The sequence below is a fragment of the Chenopodium album genome, chromosome 27 (assembly GCF_948465745.1).
Source record: "Chenopodium album chromosome 27, dcCheAlbu1.1, whole genome shotgun sequence".
Taxonomy (NCBI): Eukaryota; Viridiplantae; Streptophyta; class Magnoliopsida; order Caryophyllales; family Amaranthaceae; genus Chenopodium; species Chenopodium album.
Window position 1 is genome coordinate 30,063,570 of NC_137860.1, and position 16,228 is coordinate 30,079,797.

A 16,228-nucleotide genomic window follows, 5' to 3' on the forward strand; every position below is an offset into this window, starting at 1 on the left:
TCTCTGTTTACTCTGAATCAAGGGAATGTCCATCTTAGTGTTCTGGTGTATGTTGATGATTTATTGATTTCTGGCAACTCTACTTCTGTGATTTCTGATTTTAAGGCGTATTTGAGTGATTGTTTTCATATGAAAGATTTGGGTGTGTTGAAATACTTTCTTGGTATTGAGGTTGCTCGCAGTCCGGAAGGCATATTTCTGTGCCAACGGAAATATACTCTTGATATTATTGCAGAGTCGGGTTTATTAGGGGCACGCCCGGCAGGTACTCCAATTGAGCAAAACCACACTCTGGCAAAATCAGAAGCACCTCCTATTGTGGATCCCGAAATGTATCGGCGCCTTGTGGGTCGTTTGATCTATTTGTCTTTTACTAGACCAGATTTGGCATACACAGTTCATATTTTGTCCCAATTTATGCATCACCCTCGTCAAGATCATTGGGAGGCAGCTCTTCGTACGGTGAGATACTTGAAGGGTTGTCCGGGTCAAGGTATTCTTTTGAGATCAGATTGTGACTTACATTTGACAGGTTGGTGTGACGCGGATTGGGCTAGTTGCCCTCTTACGAGGAGATCGATTACAGGTTATTTGGTTTTCCTTGGAAATTCCCCTATCTCTTGGAAGACTAAGAAGCAGGATACAGTAGCTAAATCTTCTGCAGAATCTGAGTATCGTACGATGTCTAAGGCCACTGATGAGTTGAAATGGTTGAAGGCTCTTCTTGACAGTTTAGGGGTTTCGCATCCGCAAGCGATGAGTTTATTCTGTGATAGTCAGTCTGCGTTGTATATTGCGCAGAATCCGGTGTTTCATGAACGTACTAAGCACATTGAGGTTGATTGTCATTATGTTCGGGATGCAATTCAGGAAGGGGTTATTCGACCATCATATGTGAAGACCACAGACCAGCTAGCAGACATCTTCACTAAGGCGTTGAGCAAGCAACAATTTATGTATTTACTTGGCAAGTTGGGCATTTGTGATTTGCATGCTCCATCTTGAGGGGGGGTGTTAAGCCCGTATATATTATTGTATTTAGTATGTTAACGGGCTATGTTAAAAGCCCTTACTTTAGGTTGTATAAATACCTTGTTTACATGGAATACAAACTAAGAATACACATTTCTTACACAAGTTGAATTCAATCAGGGACTTTTTCTTGTTTATACCAACAAGTATTACTTTAATTTAATTAATAAAGATACTCTTTTTGGTCTTATTAACAGACTGCCTAATTGGATATTTTACTGTTTTTAATGGATATACTATACTACAAGTATTAAGCGATGATGTTTATAATAATGTTGTTTACTCCTCTGTCTCTAATTAAAAGTCTTATTTGTGTTTTGCACACGTTTTATTAGAAGTTGATAAAAATTAATTGTGAGGATGAAAATAGGGTTTGAAATTTGAATTATTAAACTAATGTAAATAAGATAAAGAGCTAGAATAGAGATGATAGAGGTATGGTTGATTAGTGATAATACAATAAAGGTAATGGGATTTGATTGATTACTAAGAGCGTGTACTAGTGACCTAATTTTTACTTATCTAAATTTATTTGAACTTATAATCAAGATTTTACTGGCATTTAATTTGGTTATACGTTAAACTTGAATTTGTATTTATTTAACATTTTTCTTGAAATAATTGGAATAAAGTGGACATAACATGACCTAAGTCACTAATTAAACAAGATTCTTAGATGTATATTCTGTAATATTCTAAAACAATGTAAAATATTGAAGAGAATCAAACAAGACTTCATCATATATCTATTTAATTTGTCTAACATATTACTACTTGTAATTAAATTTCGACTAATTAAATGAGAAAAATGATCTTCCATGAACGGAGGAGCTAATCTACTAGGTTTTTTTAAGGAGCTACTTGAAATTTGTTATACTTGTATGTTTACAAATTCATTAATCACTAGTTAATTAGTCTACTAATGAGCCATTAATAAAGAGCAAAAGGGTGATGAGCAGTTGAAAAGTGAGTAAAGTATGTCTCAAGGTTGTCGTGTTTAAGAACTATGGATAAGGCCATGATGTACACTACGATGTTTTAGCAAATCATATGATCAGTTGTTGCAATACCACGTAGTATGATACCAACTATTTTACTTCATTATGAAAAGTGTAATTTTCCTAGACTTTTGTGAATTTCACATGATATCATCATATCCACCTTGGAAAGTAATGGCCTAGTGTATTGTTTTACTTATGTTTTAAATTGTACAATTTACACATTAATATGAAGGAAAGAAGGCTAGAAATCTAAACTTTCTCCCTCTTGCAACTTCTCAAGAGCTTTAAAATTCATTCAATTCATTCAATTCATTCATTTAGAAGAAGGAAAATATCATTGTGGAGAGCAACATGTATAGTTGATTCTTGATTGGATACTTGGTTAGACATACATATATACCCCCAAGCCATAAGTATAAGGATAGCCTAGGCATGACTTGATCCACAATACACATGCTCGTCGAGTTGGATAATGTCGTGTTTAATTAATCTAACAAATTTTAGTTATTTTCTCATGCTTTGTCGAATTGTCGTTGATGTATCAAGATTTATTTATGTGGCCCAACTCAACATGTATACTGTGTTGTATCGTGTATTGAACTAATTTGACCAATCAACTTTCTTGAAGAGATTACTTTCCATATGGCTAATGACATCGATCTGATCTATTCTTCACGGAATTTTGAGTTTCAGTATCGTTTAATAGGGGTTAGCTTAGTGACACAAAAACCATCACCGCCTCCAGTAGGGTTTGTACTTTTTACACATGCCAAAAACGAAAAAAAAGTCCATCCCTTCAATCCATATAGAGCTACATATGTAAGACATCAATATGCTTACACGTACACGATACACCCTAAACAAACTACAAGGAGAGGAAAATAGGTAAAGACAATCAATTCCCACAACAATAAATTACCAAAATACCCTTATTTGTACAAACAACCATACATGAATGAATGCAAAAACCCGTGTTCGGATATTTGTGATGACTTGGATTGGTCCCAAAAGAAAACACACTACATTAATCAACATAATCATACAAGAGAGAGAAAATTCAAATTTATAAAACGGCCTTTGGAATACAACAAGAGCCAAATTAAACAAAAACTTCACCTTTATTTCCTTAACCACATAAAACCATTATTGTTTTCTTACCCAATCTCAAACTATATTTAAACCCCACTTTTTCTTCCATTTTTATTAACATCAAACATTCGAAAAACACACACACAAAAAAAAAAAAAAAACGCGGCGTCTAGAAGTTGCATATTTCACAAAAAAATGGGAGGAATGGTGATAAAAGAAGTTGAGATGTGTTTAAGTTTACTAAGATTAGGAGTAGAATTTGTAGTAGTGTTTGCTCATGCAGTTAAAACAGTTGTTCATCGAAGTTTAGATGCTGATGATGAAGCTCTACCGGAACGTAATCGTCGAATTCTTAATTATAATTATCAAGTACCTTTTCCTTACCCTGGCCTTCTTCCTTGATTTTGTACGTAGTTCGTCGTTGTCGAACTACGTACTTACGTACGTATCATATGTAAATATGTTCGAATTTGTACAAAAACATAAGAACACAACATGAGATGTATGTATGTTGTTGTTCTTTGTTTTTTATGTATTCGATCGTTTCGAGTTGTGTTTTTTTTTATTGATGGTTATTAGGAGAAGTTTAGTGATACAGTGGATGATGTTGTTGATTGATTAGTTACTCTTTGTGATTTTATCACAGTTTTGATTAGTAGTAATTGATATTCACGGCAACTTGTTTGATAAATTATACGTTACATTTACATTTTTGTTTTATTGTTATCGCTTTTACTTTTATTTGTGCTTTAGTCTATTTCAATGTGTACGATTTTAGAGAGACGTTTTTGCTAAAACTAGCAATTTCTTTAAAACTCGAGTTTAGTTGTACAACTTTGATTATTCGTAAATTCCCTTCCTAATGTATATTGATAATAGTTAACATGACAATTTCTTTCAAAACGGGTCCACCCAAATAGTCATTGTTACAATGCAAATATTACAAATTTGATAATGCAAACTACCGGAAACTTAGGCCGGATCGTGGTGGTTCGGGTTGGTGGTTAGGACGGTGGGTGAAGGCGGAGGTAGGGGGACCCACGAGTGGCAAATTAAGGGTATAAATTAGGTTTTCTTTTTGGAGTGGTTGGGACAGAGCAACCCCATGCATCTTACATTGAATAGAATTCTTCGTTTGACAATGACACTATTAATCATGGTCTAAATTTTAATTTTGTTGAAAGTCTTCTAATTATGGTCTTACCATTGCCTTCAAAAGAGAATATTTCAATATTTTACTTGTGTTATGTAGGTTCATTGAAGTACAGTTCTATATTAAAATACAATGAAATCAATGCGTATCATACCTTAGCTTATCTAGATGGATCTTGGAGTCTTGGACCACCAAACAATTATTCTAATTAAAATACTAAAATATAGATTAAAAAAAGCATTTATCGCCTTTGTTTTCTAAATAAATTATTGAGGTTGTTTCCTAAAAGTTAGCCAACAATTGTCAAAACCGCTAAATGTCATCCTTATGTATGGGAGAGTGACACGAAAGCATATGACAACTTTTAAGTCGATCTAACTAATTGATAAATTGGATAAAAAATATTCGAAGTCGGTCTATATTTTTATCCTTATATAATCAATCATTTCCTTTCTTACATCAAATACAACCAAGTTTTAGAATTTTTGAGGAATCTTTTAAATATCCTGTTAGGAAATTCATTCATCACTCAAATAAATGTTATCTTCTTCTTTAACGAGCTTAGAATAATGTATTTTGTAGTTATATACAATGAATAGCTAATGTTTTGTTTGTTGTACAATTATGGAATACTATTTTTTGTCATAAGTTAAGGCCTTAAGGGTTATCAATATATCTGTTAAAATTAAGTCTAAATTTAGGAAGTAATTGTCAATGAGCTAATTAGTGTGGAAGTTCATTTGACAATCCACTACCACACTAAACAAACTTCAGCATATTTTGGACAGATCAATTAACTACATTGACATCCAAAATTATATAGAGGTGTATAGTGTATTACCAATGAGAACACTTTATATGAGGATCAAGGAGTGGAGGGATGTTCAGTCCATTCATCTTCCCCCAAGTGGCGGGGGTTTGATCCTCAACCCCACTCCCTCCCCCCTCCTGTGATAGGAGGGACCCCTATCTTACCGAGTTAAAAAAAAATGAGAACACTTTATATTACTTCAAACTTGATAAGAACTTAAGTAATCAACAGTGGTAATGGAAATGAATTTTTACATATAAATTTGTATGAGAATTCAACGTTCATTCCCATTTAAAATTCTCAGTCTTTACCTTTTGGGAGCAGGAATTGCCGAATGAGTGGTAATGGAAATTTATGAAGAAAAAAACAAATTTGAGGAGGAGATTGCATTACTATGAACATTAGGTCATTAGGATGTTATTTGTTGGCCAAAGTACACTTAAATACATTTCAATTACCATCATTTATAACCGGCTACCAAATGGACTGTCAATGGATGGGTTACAGCAGGTTAATAAGTAAGTTTTCTGTTCATATTTATTTCAGTGAATAATAGTAAACACACTATAGCTATGATTTGCAAAGAACTTGATCACCAAAAAACCAAGTAATTCTTAGGGAGCACAACCTCATCTAGCTACCCGTATCCCCGAGATTCCGCCCCTCAGCATTTATCAGTGCAGACTGCAGAAAAAGAGCTAGCAGAATAACAGCAGCTAACCAAAATCTGCTGCAATGCTCTGCAGATGAGCCAAAAGCTGCAGGGGTTGGGAAACCATGACCATGTGATCAGACCCTTTTATCTTTTCCACTCTGTTGGGAGGGTTTTTCTTAAGCATCCATTTCTCCACTTCTTTATTTGTAATCTTGTCTTCTTCAGAGATGATATATACGCGAGGAACTGATCCATATTTCTGATCCGTTAAGACAAATAGACAATCACCTCGGACATGTCTTGCATACTGAATAGGCGCAATGGTCTCATCAATGTTGTTGCAAGCGCAATATCCTGTAGACACAGAGTTATATACTGATCCAGTTAAGAATGTAAAATTATGCACTATGTTTGGATTTTGCTGCTCCTTTATCAACTTAATTACCTCGGGAGGGCTAAGGTCATACACCTTTTGTGACAAGAAATTCGGACCAAATAAGAAGGTAGTCGGAGTATTATTTGGACTGTTGTCATACATCAATTTATTATCTAATGCAGGTCCAGTTCTGTTTAATAACTGCAAACAATGTCAGATAAAGCATAATGTTATCGCCTTTGAGCTGTTGTTGTCGTAGTTCATACAGAGTAATAACAGATAATCAGACGTGAATAGAGACTGATAGGAAATATTAAGGGGTTTACAAACATATTATACAGAAGACTACCTCTTGGCTAAGAATGGAGACATTAAGAGCTGGTCCTGGCATCTGAGCTGTGACAAAAACACCCACCGCGATTTTATCAGAAAATTGCTGCATAGCATGAGATATAGCCAACCCACCTAAACTATGACCTACAAGGATCACCCTTTCATTAGAGGGAAGAGACACCATCAAGTCTGTCAACGGCTGAAAATACTCAGATATGGATTGAAGATCATTTGGCTGCAAAGGGTTGATCCCGGAAGCTGCTAAATCAATTGCAGTGACTGTGTGACCAGATGATTTTAGGAGGGGAAGCAGCTTGTACCAGGACCATGCTCCTAAACAAGATCCGTGAACCAGTACAAAATGCTTTCTCAAAGGTTTATGACTAAGTTCATGATCAAGCTGCTCATAGGATGCCTCAATCACAACAAATAAAATCAGAAGGATTGTCAGAGAAATCAGTCCCTGATACAGATTTCTTTTCAGCATTTTTCGCGTTCTGACTATGGTAACCCTTTGCAGAGGCTTAGAAATGGTTAGAAAATCCAGATTATAAGTTTTGTTAGACTTAAAAATAAACAAGAAAGTTCAAACTTCAATGAGAAAAAAAAAAAAAAAATAGTTACAGAGAACTCAAGATATTGACTTTTCTGCAACAAACTACTGAATTCAGCTAAGCAAAATGGAAATTCATTGGACAATGGTCATTTAATTATTCAGGAATACTCAAGATCTCCGGTCTTGATTAGTGTATCAAAACTAAAGTTTGCTTTCTCCCAGTAACGAAAACTTCGAGGTTAGCAATATAAATTGATGAATAAAAAAACACAATCATGCCTGTAATCTAGACAGTGAAATATCTGAAATTTGGTGCTAACCTGATCTATAATTTATCTGTACTTTGCAAGTAATGATATAACTATTGAAAAATCACACAAAAAGAAAAATGTATTTCTGTTGAAATGGAAAAATCAAAAAACTTTGTTCATAATATGATTATGAATACAGTTATAAACAAAACAGATCATCTGTACATAGGAAATTCATGTATGAATGATGAAAATTTTACAGATAATTGATTATTGCACAGGAACTTTGACATATTATCTGACAGAGTATAAGGTATAACACTATAACTGAGAAGACTTTTATCAGCAACCTTGTAACTTTGCTGATTCTGAAGAAGCAAACAATCAGGAGAATTCACTTGCAATACTAAGTAAATAAGCGAATACTTGTGTGGGTTGAGATAGCATAACCATGTGATCCGAACTTTTTACTGTAAAGATCTTGTTTGGAGGGTTTTTCTGAATCATCAACTTCACAGCGTCTTCTGTCACAATCTTGTCTTCCTCCGAAATAATGAGAACTCTAGTCACTGACCCATATTTTTCTTTCGTAAAGATCAAACCTTCTATACTGACCACCGGTCTAGGTCTCACCAATATTGTTGCAAGAGCTTTATCCTGTCAATAAATTCACAAATGGCTTGGCTAATTACATATCAGGTACATCATATATTCACATGACATTGCATATATAGCAACAGGAAATTTGAAAAATATCGGTGAATACCTCAGCTGGACTATATTGTAAAACTACTTGTGATAGAAACTTGGGGCCAAATACAAAGGTCGTAGGAGGATTGTTAGGACCATTATCATATGTAAATTTGTTGTCCAGTGCATGAGACACTATACTCGAAGCCTGCATTGCAGTTAAAGAGAATTTAGCAATGTCGAATTCATATCATTGAGCATAATCAAATGTAACCACATAAATGAATGTCACCTTTTTAGCAATAACTGAATAATTGAGGGATGGACCAGGCATTCCAGCAGTCAGAAATACACCCACAGAAACCTTCTCCGGAAAACGTTCCATTGCCTGGGATATGACAGCCCCACCCGAACTATGACCAACTAGTATCACTCTACTCTGTGGGGGAATGGACTCCATGAAATCCATAAATGGCTTAGTGTAATCAGAGAAGGATCGAACATCTGTAGCGTGCAAAAGGTTGATCCCAGAGGCAGCTAAATCAATCACAGTAACCATATGTCCTGCTGATTTTAGTAGTGGCACTATTTTGTACCAAGACCATGCTCCAAAACAAGATCCATGAATTAGCACAAAATGTTTGGAAAAATCTTTTTCAAGCTGAGAATTTTTCGCTGTGGATGCAGAAGCAGCAGCAATGAACAGAAACAAGATGAGGGCAATGGATATTGCACGTCTCATTGTTTTCTCCATGGAAATTTCACAGTTCTGTTTTAGGCTGGTTTTGCAAAATTTCTAGGTGCTAACAATCTGATAGAATAAATGTGTAAGATTGTAATGATAAGGTACTCTACATGTGGTCAGGAAAGTTGATGATTTCTGGCATCAGATATTAATTTTTTCCAAGAATTTAACAGAAAATACTTGGACAGTATCAACAACCTCAAGAATATGGCAAAAACTGAATATAACTAAAAAGTCTTTTTCGAATTCAAACAATAAATTCCAAAAATTATGCTAGTTGATGAAAGCATATGGATTGAAAAGCCAATTTTTGGACAGATTAGGATTTCTAAAGAAGTGTAGGCCAGCATGGAATCATAATAGATACATAAAATCAGCTGAAGACAATGGCTACAAAGTAAAGAATATGTTACTGAAAGATTTCAGTACAAAAAGTATCATAAAGATATGTTTTAACAAGTGAGCCAAGTTAACATAGTCATAATCTGCATCTTATATATACGAAGTATGTGATAGTTGCATCAGTATACATCAAAACAATGGGCAGGTTTATCTTCATTCTTCATATTTGGCCCTTAAATTCTCATCCTAATCACAAATTTACGCAAATATATCATCTGCTATGAGAGCACAGAAGGTATCGAACATCTAGTATATCATCTGTTATTGAGAAAAGCTTTATACTTCTTACTGAAATAGCAGACTTTGCAATCAGAAGTTTCTGAAAGTGTTCTTTCACACAGACAGTAACATATTTTGTGGTTGCAACCAATCCTACATTATTCAACTATTTTGAAATGAGCAACTTGGACATTTTCAACATTGAGCTTTTTAAAATCGCTGAGCCTTCTTGTGGTGTAGAACTTCCCATAGTTGTATTCCCGGTACTTAGCAGGGTTCTGGTTGTCAACTAGCTCGTTCAAAGGCTTGACTGTAACATAGTGTGACGGGTTAAAGAAAAATGGAATTGATAATCTCCCTTTCTCAGTATTCACTTTTACTCTGTGCTCCACACTCTCATACTTATCATTGCTCCAAACCTGCATAATTAGCAGTGCAAAATCACCATCATTTTCTAGACAAGGAGATCCTACTATCGAAATTGAGTACAAAAAACATCACAAAAGTCCGGCTAACTCAGCAAATTTCCAAATAAATTGTAAATAGCCAGTATACAATATAATTTATGCAAACTTCAAATTATCAAAATCCCTTCATTAAATCATAAAAATTGTTCCTTTTAACAGATGGAAAAGTTACAATATGGTACTTCACTGAGGCACTTTAAGGATACACTTTCCAGAATGAATAAAAAGTACCCAAAAACTAATGATCATTAAATTCGCGTACTTTTTCTAGTCATGAACTCATGATCCGTAGATTATGGCACATTTCTTTTAAACAACAGAAAGAATTTTATCACCATGAGTTATTAAAAATTTATATAATGCATATAACTAGAACAGGACCGGTGCTAGAAAATGGCAAATTCAATGATTTTTTTGGTGCTTGCTGGTGTGTCTGTGTGTGCTTTATTTATTGGGGAGTGGGTGAAAAATAAGAAGAGTACCTGAATTACATCTCCGACGTTGATAATATATGCATCTGGGGTGGGTTTCACAAGGATCCAAGCTCCATCCATTTTTCGTCTAACTTCTAGTCCTCCAACATCATCTTGTGCAAGGACAGTCAAGGCACCAGAGTCCTTATGAGGACCAACTCCAAGAGCCAGGTCAGGGTAGGGGCAAGGTGGATAGTAATTAATACGAACAAAGGATGCATGATCCTCGAAAAAACCACTAAAACTATCTGCGGGGACACCTAAACTCGATGCTATAAGCTCCAACAATTTATAAGATAGTTTCACCATTTCTTGAGTGTATTCTTCACAAGCGGCCCTGGGTGAGTTATCGGTCAAAAAAAAAAATATGCACCAAAAATCAATCAAACTGACCAAGAACTTAAAAGCCACTGCAATAGAAAGAAACAAGAAAGCAACACAGCCAGATATACAATTCTGAAGTATTGGCATTTTGTAATGCAGTACAAGACTAGCATGAATGAAATTACAATATGGCAGTATTGTAATCCAAGTAGGAAGATCAGAATAAAAACCAATCATCCAGGAGGAGAAGGGATCAAGGGAACGTGTGACACCGATTAGTATCCTACTCAATCTCCATATTGCAATGATTCTTACCAAAATTGTTGAATTACCTCATCTATCTCCCAGATCAATCTAAAAATTTGTGCACATCAAACAACAACAACAAATCCTTAGTCCCAGAATGATTTGGGGTAGGCTAACATAAGTAATTATATAATGAACATCCACAATAAGTGCTTGGCAGTCAGTATATAACAAGATATCTGAAATAATTCATTATAATCACAATATCAAATGCAAGTTTACTGTTCTAGCACCGCAGCTGTTCCAGGAACATTTCACCTGATTTTTTTTTTATTTTTTATTTTTTATTTTCTTTTGAGAAAGATTTGATCATGTACATGGTGTCAACAGAATAAACACTAATTTATATTTCAAAACTCCCTATGATATACCTATAATATCGAAAAATATGCCATCCAGATTGAACAAATATCGGAAAAAATATTACTCCGTAATAAATTTGTAATGAATGATGAAAAAAATAAAAATAATTGAACATAATAAAAGTACCTGAAGTCAGGAGGATAATCGGGCCACTGATTCCTCAATTCTCTGATCTCCTCATCTCCAATCTCATGCGAAGCAGGAATCAAAGTTGGGTCCAAAACAGTAAAATCAAATATCTCTTTCCAATCCCTAACATTCTTAGTATGCTCTGAATCATAATACCCCAAAGGGTTCTCTTCATCTCTCCTTACTTTCTTCTTCTCCTCCAGGGGTAAGCCAAAGAACTTCCTCGCCGCCAACTCCGCCTTTTCTCTTTTCTCCACAGGCACCCCATGATTAATCACTTGAAAAAATCCCCATTTTTCACAAGCCTCCTTAATCTCTGCTATCACCCCATCACTTGCAGAGGATATGTCAATAACTGGGATTTCTTTGGCTTCAATGGTTGAGGTGGGATTTGGTCTGAATTCAGTGGGTTGAATAAAATCTGGGTTTACATCCCCCATAACTACTGAAACCTCGGACTTGTCAACAACTCTGTATTTTAGGATGTTTTATAAGTACAAGTAAAAAAAAAAGGTATGATCTTTGGTATCTCCCCCTTTTCCCAATTATTGGGTTAAGGGGGGTTTTCATGTGATATAAATTTGGAATTTTCTGGATGCAGTTCTTGTCCTTGATGGTATTGTAAGATATACGGAGTACTTGTATTAAGCGAATTTGTCGTGTTCAGCTGCCGAGAAATAAAATTATCCTGCAAAAAAATACAGTAACGAGAGGAAGCCAATATTATCCTTGTTAGTTGAATTATTATTGGACAGTTAATAATGGAAAAATGAATGAATCAAGCAAATTAAGAAAACGAGATGTACCAGAGCAGCAGAAGAAACAAAACAGAAAGAGCTTGTTCAATTTCATTCAACATTATATGAAATTGTTTATAACAAAATACTGAACTACAGTTCAGGGCAGCATCACTCAATTCCAAACGACTTTGAAAATTTCCAATGACAGCATTTTAGTCATTCAGATTTCAGAATGCTGTCTTACATATCCTAATCAACACTAGTGAAATAAAATGTTTCTACTTAAAGCAATACAATCTATAGAAGCCTCTCAAGCACACAATTTAGAAATGCACTTGAGAACACGTGCTGCAGCCCTACTTACACGCATAAACAAATAGGAAAAAAAAAAAAAAAAACCATGTTCTACTGATGCAGCAGGCGCTCTTCACAATCATTAGATAACTGGCATACATGAGATACAATGACAGTACTAAACTGTCATTGCTTGGTTGATATGCTGAATGAGGACACTTTCATAGGGGTTGCCACCACAAGAGGAGCTTCAGGAGAGTCACTAACTGCAAACTTCTCATGCATGAAGCGACTGTCCACTATAGATTCGTCTTTCAAAACAATCTTATAGCAGTAGCAGCTCTTCAAGCCCTGTTGATTACGATAGCATTCGTGCGCACTGTTCTTCACTTGCTCAAAGTTCCAAATGACACTGAATTTTCCAGCTGTAACAACTATGTGACGTTCTTGTTTCCCTTCCTCGGTGACCTGCAAACATGCAAAAAATAATAAGTCAATATTTAGTGACAACCTCTGTTCCCAATTTGTCTTCTGATTCTATTATTGATGCACCTTCAATAAATGCATTACAAAATAAGTAAATACAGCATACAAGAATTTTAAGCTAGTATAAATAAGCAAATTACCAACACATACATCAGTAAATAGAAACTCAGGCCATCCCTCCTTTTTACTGCAAGGGATCAATCACCCAAGTACCCAACAGTCCCACCCACAGCCAGGAAAAAAGGTCGAAAATAAGTGGGCATCTCTAGACTAATACCCTTCCATTCTAGTCTCAAACTCGTACACACAGAGCTGTATAAGCATTTAATATAGGCATATATTGACATCGCGTCAACATAGACAAAACCAACCAAAAGACACATAAGAAGAGCATGAATTTTTTTGCCATGCCTGTTCCTTCAAACATTAACAGATCTGAAGCGATATATTCGCATAAAATTTTTTTTTTTAATATATGACCACGGACACACAATTACACTTTCAATAAACCTTATTAATTGAGCTATTCTAATATAAAAAACACTAGGATGGAGCGATGGAGGGAGTAATGAATGATATGAAGAAATTGGGCTTACAAGGGCATACAAACGTAGATAGAAGGGCATGGAGGGAGAGGATATCAACATTCAACATTCTAATATAAGGCATGGAGGGAGAGGATATCAACATTCTAAAATAATCTTGGTTCATGTAGCCAACCCCGTCCTTTGGATTAAGGCTCTGATATTGTTGTTATTTTAAAATTCTAACAAAAATGAGAATAGTTCCATTCATAACTACTCTAAATATGAGTTATTTAATAAATTTCCCTTTTCAAATTCACTATCCCATATTTACAACCATCTCTAAGAGTTTCTCATATAATTTGGCATTGCCGGATTTATTAAATTTTGTAACTTAACTTATGCACTATAGACAACCCGTTCACACAAAAAAACAAGCAAGCATAAGCTAACAGATGGTTAGAAATCAGCAAATATATCTTCCTATCCAGTAATAATTCTGAAATCATGAATGAGCAATCAGATAAGGTAACTAAATAGTATAAATGCAACAAGAATACAAGTAATATCCGTCTTACCCATGAAAATTGACCGCCATGGAATTTGTTGTTTGCCCCGGCCATATGAGCATCAACTGGAGTTAACTTAAGCAGCCTAGGAGCAGAGACTCTGTTACCCATACGACCACTGAACCCTGTCTTAGTCCTTCCATCTTTGTCAGAAAACAAAGTGCAAATGAGAATCAAATATGTATCAGTAGTACCCAACACCCACTTGCCATCATAGGTAACATCCACATTAGTAATTGGCGAACCGAGGCCAGGGAATGCAGTCTTAGCCTGTCTCATAGAGGTCTTAGAATACAGTCTAATCTTCCCATCAATCGAACCAACAACAATTGAACCGTCCCCTGTCGAAGCAAAGCACTGAAAGTTGGTACCCCTAGCGAATTGATGTCCTTGATTCCAATGCAACACAGGAGAGTTAGCAGAGGCAATGTCCTGCACATTACCGCGGCGATCACGCATATCCCATTGACACAACCTATTATCATCCAATCCCAAGAATGTAGACCCTGAAGGATCAAGCTGAGCCCCTTTGTTATCAGTAGTGATATCCCTCATCGAAATATCAGCACCATCCTTAGCAAACTTCCATTCAGTCACAATCTTTCCAGTCTCAATATCCAATTGATGCAGCCCTCCAGCATGAGGTTTATTCTCCAATACAGGACTCATTAGCATCATATTAGTCTCCCCCCTCATCAAAATCGCCTTCTTCGGGGTTGAATAACTCGAAGAATTCGAATTAGAGCTTGAACCATTACCCCTGTCAAACTTAACATTAACCCCCTTCCCATGAATCCCATGCCTAAAATTCTTCACAACCTGAATACCCTCATTCCCAACAAGAAAACTATTATCAAGAGCACCCAATGCCAAGCTCTGAATCCCGCTACTCGCCGCCTCCTCGAATTCCTCAAGCAAGTCCTGCTTCGCCCTCACCGGAGTAGACTTAGGGGTACTCATTCCAGGCCCTTCATCATCAACCGCATCCCACATCGTATCGTCGGCGGCTTCAGGATTAAGCCACCCCAAGAAATCCTTCCCATAAACCTTCACCTTATTCTGCTCAGTAGGTTCAACCCCATGAACATTCTCAAACAAACAATCCTGAAATTCAGACACAAACATATCATAATAATTATTCTTCTCAAAGAATTTCATCGCCCAAACACCATTCCACACAAAATCAATCCTCAATTGATCCGGAAACATCTTCAATTGCAAATCCGTCGAAACCCTAGCCCTAATTTTCGACCCAACTCGCAATTCCCAATACAAATCCCCCTCTTCTTCTTCTTCCTCCTCTTCCTCCTCATCTTCCCCACGAATCTTCACAAAACTATACGACGTCGCAGATTCAGCAATCTTCCATTTCGAATCAGCCGTCCCACCACCAACATGCCGATAAAGCTTAACAGCGTTCTTCCTCGAAGAAGACCCAGAAGCAGGAGTAGAGTACTTAAGCTTCAAAGCCTTTAATCTAGCTTCAACATCATCTAGAGAAGACGAAGAAGGAGTAGTAGCAGTTTTACCGCCATGACTAAGGTTTCCTTCATCTTGGTGTTCTTCAGAAGTGTCGTAATCTTCATCTTCTTCACCTTCGGAATCACGCTCATCGTATTCATCGGAATCTGAAAGCTCTAATCCTTCGCGACTGTTGGCTGCCCCCATTGATGAAGATTGAAGGTGGGATCAAGGAGAGAGAAAATGGAGATTTGAAAATTTTTCTGGGTTTTTGAAATTTGAAATGTTCGAAAAAGTTGAGGTTAAACCGTTGTCTTTGAAAAAGTATGAATTTGGGGAAATGATGAAATGGGTTATTTTGGGCAAGTTAACAACTATAAATAGAACTATAGTCCAAGCCCAAAACGAGTAGCTTTATTGTAACGCTAATTTTTTTTTTTTTATGTGATTAATAAGATTGGAAAAGTGTTCCTAAATGTTAATGTTAAGTATAGGATTGCTTAAGAATGAAGTTATAAAATATACTTGTACATTGCTACTCTTGCTTAGACATTAAGAATCTAAGATACGAGTATGTTTCTGTGTTATAATGTTCGTTTAAGAATTGGATTGAATTGGATTGGATATGATTGGTGAGTAGAGTGTGTCATGTACATATCTTTAAAGATACTCTTGAAATTCAATTATCTTATCTTGTCCTGGTTTTGAAATTTCTACATATTTGCGATATCATGATTGTATGTGATGGAAAGTGAATTTGAGTGGAATGATATTTGCGG

General features: G+C 35.8%; 3 protein-coding genes and 1 pseudogene across 3 annotated transcripts; all 4 read right to left on the bottom strand.

Moving 5' to 3' along the window:
• Positions 1-5,802: 5,802 nt before the first annotated feature.
• On the bottom strand, positions 5,803-6,937 carry LOC145620012 (methyl jasmonate esterase 1 pseudogene; annotated as a pseudogene).
• A 441-nt stretch (positions 6,938-7,378) lies between these two features.
• LOC145621604 (methyl jasmonate esterase 1-like) lies at positions 7,379-8,872 on the bottom strand. The gene is made up of 3 exons (XM_081676332.1): positions 8,240-8,872; positions 8,024-8,155; positions 7,379-7,914 (listed from the first exon to the last, which is right to left on the bottom strand). Exons 1-3 carry the CDS (start codon positions 8,699-8,701, stop codon positions 7,642-7,644), a joined length of 867 nt encoding a protein of 288 aa, XP_081532458.1. The 5' UTR covers positions 8,702-8,872; the 3' UTR covers positions 7,379-7,641.
• A 240-nt stretch (positions 8,873-9,112) lies between these two features.
• LOC145621603 (protein LATERAL BRANCHING OXIDOREDUCTASE 1-like) lies at positions 9,113-11,855 on the bottom strand. Its single transcript, XM_081676331.1, has 3 exons — positions 11,373-11,855; positions 10,263-10,590; positions 9,113-9,732 (listed from the first exon to the last, which is right to left on the bottom strand). Exons 1-3 carry the CDS (start codon positions 11,813-11,815, stop codon positions 9,472-9,474), a joined length of 1,032 nt encoding a protein of 343 aa, XP_081532457.1. The 5' UTR covers positions 11,816-11,855; the 3' UTR covers positions 9,113-9,471.
• Positions 11,856-12,207: 352 nt separating this feature from the next.
• On the bottom strand, positions 12,208-15,785 carry LOC145620242 (protein CYPRO4-like). The gene is made up of 2 exons (XM_081674879.1): positions 13,998-15,785; positions 12,208-12,877 (listed from the first exon to the last, which is right to left on the bottom strand). Exons 1-2 carry the CDS (start codon positions 15,654-15,656, stop codon positions 12,596-12,598), a joined length of 1,941 nt encoding a protein of 646 aa, XP_081531005.1. The 5' UTR covers positions 15,657-15,785; the 3' UTR covers positions 12,208-12,595.
• Between the last annotated feature and the right edge of the window lie 443 nt (positions 15,786-16,228).

What these genes read in the sequence shown, in the direction of transcription:
- LOC145621604 (XM_081676332.1), bottom strand. Translation starts at nt 8,701, where the DNA reads ATGGAGAAAACAATGAGACGTGCAATATCCATTGCCCTCATCTTGTTT. An exon ending in ATTCAGTTATTGCTAAAAAG is followed by an intron (nt 8,156 to 8,239) that starts GTGACATTCATT and finishes ACTGCAATGCAG; the next exon opens with GCTTCGAGTATAGTGTCTCA. An exon ending in TACAATATAGTCCAGCTGAG is followed by an intron (nt 7,915 to 8,023) that starts GTATTCACCGAT and finishes ATTTATTGACAG; the next exon opens with GATAAAGCTCTTGCAACAAT.
- LOC145620242 (XM_081674879.1), bottom strand. Translation starts at nt 15,656, where the DNA reads ATGGGGGCAGCCAACAGTCGCGAAGGATTAGAGCTTTCAGATTCCGAT. An exon ending in ATGGCGGTCAATTTTCATGG is followed by an intron (nt 12,878 to 13,997) that starts GTAAGACGGATA and finishes GCATGTTTGCAG; the next exon opens with GTCACCGAGGAAGGGAAACA.
- LOC145621603 (XM_081676331.1), bottom strand. Translation starts at nt 11,815, where the DNA reads ATGGGGGATGTAAACCCAGATTTTATTCAACCCACTGAATTCAGACCA. An exon ending in GATTATCCTCCTGACTTCAG is followed by an intron (nt 10,591 to 11,372) that starts GTACTTTTATTA and finishes TAACTCACCCAG; the next exon opens with GGCCGCTTGTGAAGAATACA. An exon ending in ACGTCGGAGATGTAATTCAG is followed by an intron (nt 9,733 to 10,262) that starts GTACTCTTCTTA and finishes CTAATTATGCAG; the next exon opens with GTTTGGAGCAATGATAAGTA.